Source organism: Corythoichthys intestinalis, chromosome 7, assembly GCF_030265065.1.
Source record: "Corythoichthys intestinalis isolate RoL2023-P3 chromosome 7, ASM3026506v1, whole genome shotgun sequence".
In the NCBI taxonomy this organism is placed as follows: Eukaryota; Metazoa; Chordata; class Actinopteri; order Syngnathiformes; family Syngnathidae; genus Corythoichthys; species Corythoichthys intestinalis.
Genome location: NC_080401.1, coordinates 16397949 through 16410813, shown reverse-complemented (window position 1 = coordinate 16410813; position 12865 = coordinate 16397949). Strand labels below are relative to the sequence as shown.

At 42.1% G+C, this 12865-nt stretch overlaps 1 protein-coding gene across 1 annotated transcript in view; it reads right to left on the bottom strand.

The window, feature by feature from the left end:
• Nucleotides 1-1413: 1413 nt before the first annotated feature.
• Nucleotides 1414-12865, bottom strand: part of ttll7 (tubulin tyrosine ligase-like family, member 7) — a 190734-nt gene continuing 179282 nt past the window's right edge. Inside the window, exon 21 of the mRNA XM_057840102.1 lies at nt 1414-1447. Coding sequence (XP_057696085.1) covers nt 1429-1447 — 19 coding nt within the window. The 3' untranslated portion in view covers nt 1414-1428. The remainder of the gene's footprint in view (nt 1448-12865) is intronic.

Here is a 12865-nt window from a genome sequence, read left to right as displayed (position 1 = left end):
CAATAACTAGAAAATTAAGCCAAATATCAAAAATTCTGAATTTAGGGTTCCGAGTTAGGGTTTAGGGGTTAAGGTTAACAGCATATCAGTGCCAATGTAAAACAATGCAAATTGACTTCACAATAATAGAAAACACACAAATGAATTGGACAGTGCAATAAACACAATGATGGGGGGGGGCGTGAATGTGCCCGCAACACCCAGACGTATGCCGTACACACACGCGGTCAATTTGGCCACAAAACGTTGCGGCAACAAGCAGTTTACGCTCAATCGGATTTACAACACATCCCAAAGATGCTAAAGTCCCAAAACCTTTAGCACAAGTAACTAGAGACCAAAACAGGAAGTGACTATGACCAGTTACCATGGAAACGAACGCGTATTGGGAACCGTTCTAACATTTTTTATTCAAAATGCTGTTCGTACATGACTACAATATTCTTCATTCTACATACTTTATGAGGCAATAACAAAATAGTAACGCACAGACACTAAGGAAACACTTTAATCAGATTATTTGTTTGGAAAAATGAAAGCGTTAGATTGCTCGTTACTGAAAGAAAGTAATCAGACTGCAATAGTGATCATATGCTAAGTGTGGGGAGGAGCGAGAACTTACACGTGAGGACCCTAAAAAAAAAAAAAGAGTCCCGATGTGGGGTAGGCTCGGATTTGCCAGAAAACAGCACTTACCGGCCCCATGCTAGGCGATGGATGTCAGATGAGTGGACAGACAGGGTAAGCTAGTTTGGAGTTTAGGTGCTTGGTGCTTGGGCACGTCAGGGCTCTTTGGGACTGCTCACTTTATTCCGGTCAAATTGGACTTTGCTTCGGTTCGGAAATGTAATCACCAGTAGGTGGCGATCTGGAATATGTACTGAGGACTAGAAGCAAAAAAAAAAAAAGTCTGCGACAACGCAGGAGCATGGCGGCGGCTATCTTGCATCTCAATTTTTTGAGTCAAGTAAGTATCTTAAAATGGCTTGGAGGTGTCGCAAAACGAATTTTTGTATGTTTTTCACGATCCACTAAAACTCCACCAGCCACCACCAAAACACACTATGAGTGTCAAAATTAAACATTGTTATCTCGTGAAGGCAGGAAACTTTTTCATGAAGTAGGAAAAGAAAACTCTCAATCAGGCTTTTTGGGGAAGTACTAACTTTTGCTCTGTGCCTTTTATTCGGAATGCCTTGCCTTTACTTGAAAATCTATTCACAAGGACAAAAAGAGATCATAGAGAAAAACATTCGGGTTAATTAGCCCTCATTGCTTGCATTTGAAAAAGCACAGTTCATGTTTTCCACTTTCCTTTTTTCCTCTCTTTGTCTTTTCATCCTCGGGATTTGTAGACTGATCCATAATAGCTTGGATCATGTGGAACCTTTGTGTCCCCACAAGGACAACAAAATGATCATGTCAAGTTCAAATGTCTCTTCTCCACCTTGAACACAATTGTGAGCCAATAATGATATCCACACTTTAAAACGTCTGCCAAGCACACTTTCACCATCAAGCACTCTTGACTGTGTCGAATGAAAATTTCGAGTTTAATTCCTCCATGGTTAAACATCTACCATTACTTGTATCCTAAGTGTGGAAGTAATGTCTGCTGTCTTTTCCACGGTGACTGTTCTGATTGTCTGGCATATCTTAGTTCATTCAAGCATTCACACACACACAATTATTTTGAAAGTCATGCTGTTAAATTGACACACGGGCAGTAAATGGGCGCAAGTGTTGGAACTTGTATGAGCGTCTCGTTTATGTGTGCATTTCACTGTGAAAGCCTAACCCTGAAAATAGATGCATTCTATGTATACAGTAAACAACTTCGCAGAAGGAAAGCCTATATGTATCATGTCATAATATTTGCGAAAATATTGTGAAGTTGCTTAGGACATGTTTATTAAAACAATTTTTGGTGAGATGCATGCTGCTGCATAGGCTATACAGGCGTTAAGGCTGACTGCGCGGGTTTGATGCGCTGTCAGCAAACTAATGACTGGCCACCGCTGTTCCACGCTCTTATAAAAATGTCCAACTTTTGTTTGTATGATGTGATGAAGCAGTTGAAGTTGTCATAATTTCCAGATGAATGGTCATGCAAGTAAATTAAAAATGATTGCGAGATCATGATATTTTATGAGGATAAGCAGTACTGACAATGAATGGATGAAGTTGTTAAAAGAAAAAATGGATGAAGTTGTTTGAAAGAAGTTACATGTTGTACAGTATATAGATCCACTGTGATCTCTGAGTTACACATACAGTAGGTAAATGAAGACACTGATTTATAGTATTTTTGAAATTGCACTAATTTCTGTTGGTTTAAAAATATATATAATCAATAAATGTGAATAATGGAATATACAGTATATTGTACATATACAGTGCCTTGCAAAAGTATTCGGCCCCCTTGAACCTTGCAACCTTTCGCCACATTTCAGGCTTCAAACATAAAGATATAAAATTTTAATTTTTTGTCAAGAATCAACAACAAGTGGGACACAATCGTGAAGTGGAACAAAATTTATTGGATAATTTAAACCTTTTTTAACAAATAAAAAACTGAAAAGTGGGGCGTGCAATATTATTCGCCCCCCTTGGGTTAATACTTTGTAGCGCCACCTTTTGCTCCAATTACAGCTGCAAGTCGCTTGGGGTATGTTTCTATCAGTTTTGCATATCGAGAGACTGACATTCTTGCCCATTCTTCCTTGCAAAACAGCTCGAGCTCAGTGAGGTTGGATGGAGAGTGTTTGTGAACAGCAGTCTTCAGGTCTTTCCACAGATTCTCGATTGGATTCAGGTCTGGACTTTGACTTGGCCATTCTAACACCTGGATACGTTTATTTTTGAACCATTCCATTGTAGATTTGGCTTTATGTTTTGGATCATTTTCCTGTTGGAAGATAAATCTCCGTCCCAGTCTCAGGTCTTGTGCAGATACCAACAGCTTTTCTTCCAGAATGTTCCTGTATTTGGCTGCATCCATCTTCCCGTCAATTTTAACCATCTTCCCCGTCCCTGCTCAAGAAAAGCAGGCCCAAACCATGATGCTGCCACCACCATGTTTGACAGTGGGGATGGTGTGTTCAGGGTGATGAGCTGTGTTGCTTTTATGCCAAACATATCGTTTTGCATTGTGGCCAAAAAGTTCAATTTTGGTTTCATCTGACCAGAGCACCTTCTTCCACATGTTTGGTGTGTCTCCCAGGTGGCTTGTGGCAAACTTTAAACGAGACTTTTTATGGATATCTTTGAGAAATGGCTTTCTTCTTGTCACTCTTCCATAAAGGCCAGATTTGTGCAGTGTACGACTGATTGTTGTCCTATGGACAGACTCTCCCACCTCAGCTGTAGATCTCTGCAGTTCATCCAGAGTGATCATGGGCCTCTTGGCTGCATCTCTGATCAGTTTTCTCCTTGTTTGAGAAGAAAGTTTGGAAGGACGGCCGGGTCTTGGTAGATTTGCAGTGGTCTGATGCTCCTTCCATTTCAATATGATGGCTTGCACAGTGCTCCTTGAGATGTTTAAAGCTTGTGAAATCTTTTTGTATCCAAATCCGGCTTTAAACTTCTCCACAACAGTATCTCGGACCTGCCTGGTGTGTTCCTTGGTTTTCATAATGCTCTCTGCACTTTAAACAGAACCCTGAGACTATCACAGAGCAGGTGCATTTATACGGAGACTTGATTATACACAGGTGGATTCTATTTATCATCATCGGTCATTTAGGACAACATTGGATCATTCAGAGATCCTCACTGAACTTCTGGAGTGAGTTTGCTGCACTGAAAGTAAAGGGGCCGAATAATATTGCACGCCCCACTTTTCAGTTTTTTATTTGTTAAAAAAGTTTAAATTATCCAATAAATGTTGTTCCACTTCACGATTGTGTCCCACTTGTTGTTGATTCTTGACAAAAAAATTTAATTTCATATCTTTATGTTTGAAGCCTGAAATGTGGCGAAAGGTTGCAAGATTCAAGGGGGCCGAATACTTTTGCAAGGCACTGTAATTCCCATTAGCGGTCCTGGGGTTCCTGTCTATCCGTCCTGGGAGTGGATCTCTCCTGACTGTGGTACTCCCCAAGGTTTCTCATTTTTCTCCAGAAGACTGGAGTTTTTCCTTGCCGACATGGAGGGTCTAAGGATGGGGGATACCCAGGACTTGAATTTATTTATTCATCTTTGTTGCTTCATTTGCTGTTTCTGATTGTGTATCATATTGCCTCTGCAAAGCCCTTTGAGACGGCGTTGTTGTGATCTAGGGCTATACAAATAAAACTGAATTGAATTGAATTGAATTTTGCGATCAGGGAAAAATACTTAGATACAAAGAATATCCTGTAAAAACACTGGAGTAGATAAAAAACAATGATGACATTTTACAGTATACTCTAGTCATCAGCCTCGTGTTTGTTGTCTCTGCCGCCTTTTTTTTTCGTTCTGAATCTTCCTCCATCTCCAAATACGACTCAAACATTGTGGCTGTACGCCACAGGCTTCTCCTGGATCGACAATATAACTTGAAAGATCCACACTTGTACCAGAACCGCTGAAAAACGCTTCCTCCTCCATTGGGCTGAATTCTAAATCCGCTGAAATCGCTACTCCGCTGACTTCATCACCCAGTTGGAGGCGCCAAACGGCAGACTAAAAGATTAATTTCTCGCCATCTGTGCTTTGCCAAATTTTTGTATATAGTTGAATCGTCTCAAAATCTGATTTTAATTCCAATAATGCTATTTAAGATTGTTTTTTGTCATCTCACAGGCACTTTAAGATCTTGGCATAGTTTTGTCCTACCCCCGCCCCGCACTGTTTGACAAGTGTGTTGATAATTCGCATTTGAGAAGTGCTAGTGTGACGTAAGCGTTGGCATCAGGTTCAAGGATGAGACTGTGCAAGTTTCGAAATGCAAATACATCCCAGTCTGAGAGGCCAATTATTTCTCATCTCAAAGGCTGCAAGAATGCTCGTCTAATTATGGAGGAGCCCGCTCATTCAGTGGGCTGAAAAGCTGCAGCTACTTGAAAACAATTTACTCCCATTGAGTACCTAGAGTAATTAACTGCGGCCTTAGTATTGAGAGAAAGTTTGTGTGTCTGTTTTTTTTTAAGTCATTCAGTTGCATGTTGCGAGCTACTTTGATTCATCACCTCAACTTCAAAAGTGTTTGCAGCCGCTGCAAGATGAGCTGAACTGTTGCTGAAGGAAACTTTGAGGGACGTTGAGTGGCTCATCTTCCTTTTGGTGTGTCTTTAAAATGTCAGTCCCGAAACATCTGCCTTTAGATGTAATGGCAGCAAGATAACAGCTATATTTACTTAAGTGTTGTCAAGCATTACCACACTGCCAATGAAACACAAACACCGATTTGCCTAAATACACAATGCCCCCAGCAAACACGCTCTAAAAGAATACCAAAAAAAAGCTTGTGGTGCAGAGAATATCTCATTTTACTCTTAGCTTTTCAGGCTTTAATGAAATTCACACATTCGGTCTCACTTAAAGCTGTCACATGAATAAGATCAGCTGGTACCCAACATTCAATCAAACAACATTTACAAGAAACATAGCAGATACTGTGATTGCAGTTACAGTGGGGAGAACAAGTATTTGATACACTGTCAATGGGTTTTCCCATTGGCAGTGTATCAAATACTTGTTCTCTCCACTGTATATCTATTTAAACCTAATCCTCAAGCTAGCGGAAGCCCTTTTGTGATACATATTGCCGTCCTATTTTTCTACAAAGCCTGGACATCTAAAGCAGAAAGGTCATCAACACAACTGACCTGTGTCCGCCTTATTGTTGCTGGGTACCAGTTGGGGCAAAATGGAGCTCGGGAGCCATAACAAAGACAGTGAGATAGCTAAATTGGAGTCAGGAAGGAAAAGAAAGGATTGCGGTCATACGGGAGAAAAAAATGCTTGCAGCCTTGAGAGGTTCACAAGGTCAGCGTGTTTAAATTCCTCCTGGTTTTTGACAAGGAATGAGGTCATAGCTTCAAGATGACTGGCTCCAGAAACGACATTGAGTTTTTTTTTCCTAGCCTGTCTTTAACCTTCTCTGTGTTAGAACCAGACCAGATCAGCCACAGGTTGGTTCCTGGAAATTATCACAGTTAAAGTGAAAACTGGAGATGAGTTCATGTCCGGGAAGTTGTCATGACAACAACCAAGGAAGTGAAATGAAAAGAGCATTAGTCTATTGTAATATGGTGAGGGTGTAGCCCTGAATTCGCCCCCACAATGGTTCACAAAATTCACAAGAAAGGACTGGTGTAGTAGAAATAACAATTTATTGAACAAAAAAAATGAAATCAAACAAGCGGCATTAAAGTAATGGCTTCCCCAAAAATCATCCCGGATCCCCAATAATAGCCCAATATAGGGTCCAACTTGTCTTGAACAATGTGGGCAAAGACATCTTTACATCAATTAAAATACAATACTTCAATAAAGTAATCCACCGCACTCCAATAAAACAATTTACTGCACAGCAAACTCCAAACAATGATGTAAATGAAAATGCTCCACCACGGAACCCCCCCTTTTTGTGGGCTCTATTGGACCCAGACAGTAGGGGCGACTAACGTTTTACCAATACCGTAATTCCCGCTGTTATACCTATTATAAAAAAATATATAAAACACAACAATTTATAACTGCTAATCTGGCTTGGAGGTGTATAATGGAGAAGCAGGAGGAAAAAGCGGCACATACACTCGAGAAAACAGCTCTGCAATACACCACAACAATTCATTAACACACAAAATGAAACATTCTTTTCAAACTTCCTCCAAATGATTGTCAATCATGAAGTGTCAGGTGTGTGTAATCATAGTGAGTAGCTGATACCTTGCGTTGTCTATTTTTGGTCGTCGTGCTTTTGATAGTTTTCACAACAGATCGCCGTCACCAACGTGGGGCTCTGTATCATAAAGGTAGTGCAACATGAATCACACATAACTGATAATTTGTCCCACCTGCCAACCCGTTTAAATATGTGCTTACCATTGATTAAAGTTGTAATCACACACGCGATGAGTCATCTGCATTTGCAGCTCTCAAAATTCACGCAACTGCCGTTGCCCAGTGTATCCTGCAATCTGCATCCACCTGTGTTACCCAGCTGTTCCTCGTCTCGTTAACCCTTGTCTGCATGTGTGTATATAAAGACCCAGTTTCTTGTCACTCCTTGTTGCGTCATTGTCAATGTAGTGGTCACGTTCATGCCTGCGTCCCCCCCCCAGTTCCTCGTGTTACTCGCCCTGCTTTGAAAATAAGTTTTGTTTGAACCTTGCCTTTTGATCCCTAGTCCTTTTATTTGTACTTTGTGTTTTTGTTAGTTATAATTAAAACCATTTTTTGAGTTCTCTGCCACCGGCCTTGCATTATTGTTTCACTGCATTTGGGTCCACACAACCTGCCTGCCCGCGCATTCCCTGACAGAATGACGCAACCACTAGTGGACCCAGCAGGAAACATCCGGCACCGGCATGCTCGCCAACGGCTTTCTGCCCGTTCCCCTGATTTTGTGTTCCCTCGGCACATTCTTATTGACTCTGATTCCAACTCAGACCCGGATTTTGATTTTATGCCTTCCATTTCCCCTGATTATTTTTCATACCACCCTCCGCACTCTGTGTCCCGTTCAGAACTCATCACCAAAGACTCCTACCTGGGATCCCGTTGGGCCATGTATCGGGGACCACCCCGGAGTGGCCTGAGGAGTCGCCCAGGCTCTTTGCAGCCTAATGGTGCTATTATGCAGCCCCTGCATCCTGAAGACGCTCGCCAAAAGCCTCGGCGTGGTCATCAACGCCGACGATGTGCGGCGGTGCGGACGTCGTGGCTTCCCGAGGCTCCCGCGCCGGCTCCCCGCAGTCAAGTGCCTCCCGCGCCGGCTCCCCGCTGCCCAGACGACGACGCCGACGCTGTCACGCCAGTAGACGACGACGACTCAGTTCCTGGTCCGACCGACGACTCTGTTCCTGGTCCGACCGACGACTCCGTTCCTGGTCCGACCGACGACTCCGTTCCTGGTCCGACCGACGACTCCGTTCCTGGTCCGACCGACGACTCCGTTCCTGGTCCGACCGACGACGACTCCGGGCCTGACCCGCTGCACGACGTCTTTGCCGCTCCTGCTGCTGCTTGTTTTCTGCCATGGCTGGGTGGCATAAATGATGGAGCCAGTTACCCTCGTCCTGGAAGTCCGCCCCATCGACCTGTGCGGGCGCCCCACATCTGGCGCCCAAAACGCCCGCCTGATCAACCCGTACGTGCGCCCTACGTCTGGCGCCCTGGACGCCCTCCCGATCGGCCCTTGCGGTCGGCCCACTTCTGGCGTCCTGGACGCCTGCCTGACTAGCCCCGACGGGCTGATGTTGCTCCCTCCTCCGGGCAACCTTCTGCCCACCGTGTTTGGGATTTTTTTTCCCTTGAGGACGTCTGGGATCCGTCCCTTGAGGGGGGGGTACTGTTAGGTTTTGTGTTTGTTTTCTCCTAGTGTGATTTGTCCCTGTGATTGCCCATTGCTTTCACCTGTGTGTGTTCTCCCAGTGTATCCGGCAATCTGCATCCACCTGTGTTACCCAGCTGTTCCTCGTCTCGTTACCCTTTGTCTGCGTGTGTGTATATAAAGACCCAGTTTCTTGTCACTCCTTGTTGCGTCATTGTCAATGTACTGGTCCACGTTCATGCCTGCGTTCCCCCCCAGTTCCTCGTGTTACTCGCCCTGCTTTGAAAGTAAGTTTTGTTTGAACCTTGCCTTTTGATCCTTAGTCCTTTTGTTTGTACTTTGTGTTTTTGTTAGTTATAATTAAAACCATTTTTTGAGTTCGCTGCCACCAGCCTAGCATTATTGTTTCACTGCATTTGGGTCCACACAACCTGCCTGCCCGCGCATTCCCTGACAATATCAATATGAAACACTGGGGAAAGTTATCGCATTTTGTCAGGTTTCAAGGACAAGGTGGCAGGGAAAACAAAAGTCAAAGCAAAGCAGGGTGTGTGGGATTTTAAAATGCTTTAATAACAGCTAACAAAAAACACAAAGTTCAAAACAAAAGACCAGTGGATCTAAGATAAGGTATCAAAACCGACTTTTTAGATGGATTTGAACACGAGGGCTTGGACGTACAAATCAAGGGCGTAGGTTTGGTCTCAACATTGGTAGGGACGGTATAACAGAATAACCTGCTTGTACACCTTTTGATGGGGACGGGACATATACTAGTATAATAACAAAACAACTGGGTGAACGGGGGTCAGAGTTAAATTTCTTATCAATATGAACCTAATTAATTGATAGACAAAATGATCAATGAAAAATAAATCTGTATAGACTCATAATTACTTTCGAGTGCATCGGTTCAGGTGATACACTGTTCAATTCAAACCTTTGTTTTCAAAAACTCCTGAAGAAACATTTTGAAAACTTCCAGAATAAATGTCTGGATTTTATTAGCAAATTTAAATTGCAATATTTGAACACAAATTATATTAACATACACAAGAAATACAAACTTGTTAATCATCAATTAACTATTTATAAGGGGGTAATCCTTAGTTCACTACATTTCAGTTAATTAATGTTAACAGTAGTAAAAATACAGGAGGTTATTTCTCTCAACGCAGCTTCCTCCTCGAGTTTGAAAAAATTCGGATTAATGTAACGCTGATGCAGGTCACTTTCAGTAGCAAAACTAGTATGTTTCCCACCTCCACAACATTGACATCTTTTTACATTACAGTGGCTGCTGCTGACGGGAAGAAATTCTAATATCCCTCGTCTTCAAAGGGGGAAGACGAGGCAACATGTTGTATTTCTGTCGGGCTGTGACTGCGTGTGTGTGTGTGGGGGGTGTCGTCAAGTCATCAGGCAATCAAACGTGGGTTTGAGGGGAAAAAAATGGACTGGCCCATTCTCCAAGTGAAAAGGGGTCAATGTAAGTTTGAACATAATGAAAGTACTGTAATTCACTTAACAATGGTAGGGTCAGTTCTTTCCTTACAAAATATGGGAAGACAATCTAAATGACCTATATAGCTGAAGCCATTAAATAATGCAAATTAGATTGCTAAAATTTGGTGGGGACAATTTCAGCAAAAGTTGGTAGTGTTGTGTCCCTACCGTCCCTATGCAAACCTACGCCCTTGGTACAACTAGACAATGACGCAACAAGAACAGACAGCGCACGGGATACTTACAGTGCCTTGCAAAAGTATTCGGCCCCCTTGAACCTTGCAACCTTTCGCCACATTTCAGGCTTCAAACATAAAGATATAAAATCTTAATTTTTTGTCAAGAATCAACAACAAGTGGGACACAATCGTGAAGTGGAACAAAATTTATTGGATAATTTAAACTTTTTTAACAAATAAAAAACTGAAAAGTGGGGCGTGCAATATTATTCGGCCCCCTTGCGTTAATACTTTGTAGCGCCACCTTTTGCTCCAATTACAGCTGCAAGTCCCTTGGGGTATGTTTCTATCAGTTTTGCACATCGAGAGACTGACATTCTTGCCCATTCTTCCTTGCAAAACAGCTCGAGCTCAGTGAGGTTGGATGGAGAGTGTTTGTGAACAGCAGTCTTCAGCTCTTTCCACAGATTCTCGATTGGATTCAGGTCTGGACTTTGACTTGGCCATTCTAACACCTGGATACGTTTGTTTTTTAACCATTCCATTGTAGATTTGGCTTTATGTTTTGGATCATTGTCCTGTTGGAAGATAAATCTCCGTCCCAGTCTCAGGTCTTGTGCAGATACCAACAGGTTTTCTTCCAGAATGTTCCTGTATTTGGCTGCATCCATCTTCCCGTCAATTTTAACTATCTTCCCTGTCCCTGCTGAAGAAAAGCAGGCCCAAACCATGATGCTGCCACCACCATGTTTGACAGTGGGGATGGTGTGTTCAGGGTGTTGAGCTGTGTTGCTTTTACGCCAAACATATCGTTTTGCATTGTGGCCAAAAAGTTCAATTTTGGTTTCATCTGAGCAGAGCACCTTCTTCCACATGTTTGGTGTGTCTCCCATGTGGCTTGTGGCAAACTTTAAACGAGACTTTTTATGGATATCTTTGAGAAATGGCTTTCTTCTTGCCACTCTTCCATAAAGGCCAGATTTGTGCAGTGTACGACTGATTGTTGTCCTATGGACAGACTCTCCCACCTCAGCTGTAGATCTCTGCAGTTCATCCAGAGTGATCATGGGCCTCTTGGCTGCATCCCTGATCAGTTTTCTCCTTGTTTGAGAAGAAAGTTTGGAAGGACTGCCGGGTCTTGTAGATTTGCAGTGGTCTGATGCTCCTTCCATTTCAATATGATGGCTTGCACAGTGCTCCTTGAGATGTTTAAAGCTTGGGAAATCTTTTTGTATCCAAATCCGGCTTTAAACTTCTCCACAACAGTATCTCGGACCTGCCTGCTGTGTTCCTTGGTTTTCATCATGCTCTCTGCACTTTAAACAGAACCCTGAGACTATCACAGAGCAGGTGCATTTATACGGAGACTTGATTACATACAGTTGGATTCCATTTATCATCATCGGTCATTTAGGACAACACTGGATCATTCAGAGATCCTCACTGAACTTCTGGAGTGTGTTTGCTGCACTGAAAGTAAAAGGGCCGAATAATATTGCACGCCCCACTTTTCAGTTTTTTATTTGTTAAAAAAGTTTAAATTATCCAATAAATGTTGTTCCACTTCACGATTGTGTCCCACTTGTTGTTGATTCTTGACAAAAAAATTAAATTTCATATCTTTATGTTTGAAGCCTGAAATGTGGCGAAAGATTGCAAGATTCAAGGGGGCCGAATACTTTTGCAAGGCACTGTAAATTCAGACATGGGAAAACGAGATAATGGGGCACAGATGAGTGACACAAGAGGCAGCGGATTGATCAACACACAAGGAGCAGGCACAACAGGTGAAATCAGTAAGTAATCACGGGGACAAGCCACACTGGCAGAAAACAAACCCTTAACACGTTTCACATGTGGCAGCTCTCCAAATATATTCCGTTTGACACTTTTAGTAGTGATGGTGAGATGAAGCCTCGTGAGGCATTGGATCACTTGAGCCAATTGGATCGAGAAAGGGTTCATTTCTCGAAGCTTCATGTGAGCACGGTACCCTCTAATGGTTAAATGTATGATCACAGACAGTTGTCTTTCAACCACATGAGTGATTTGTTGATATTTTGTGAGTGTGTGTCTCTTAGGAAGGAATTAATTTACAAAATATTGTTTGACCAAATCCTCTATATACATAGATTATCACATACTGTAATTATATAGTGATCCCTCACTTATCGGTGTTAATGGGGACTGAAACCGACCGCACAAAGTGAAAAACTGCCCCCACCCCCTTTTGTAATACAGGCTATATATTTTTTGGTGCATCTGTAATATCAATAAATGTATATAAAATCCTATAAATGCATATGTTATCATTAGAACATTAAAGAATAGTTTGAAATGTAACAAAAAAATCATAAAATAATGTATAAATATAAATAGTACATACTTTATATCCATTCTCTCATATGATACGTGCATGGGGGGTGTAAGTCTACATAAATAAATAGATAAAAATCAAGTGTGCATAAATGTTTTTAGAACTTTTATTCCTAAAACAAGATACTTTAACAATAAAAAAATCTGTGCTGCACTGACTGTGCGAAAGTTGAGCTACGAAGTAGTGAGGGATTACTGTAATAAATAGTGTGTAGTACTGTAAGTGTGTGTGAAAATGATTCCCCAAATGGTAGGATCATTATATGACGGGTTGTGCAATATTTATTTCTGAAATTGGCATGAACGGAATCAGGCAGAGGAC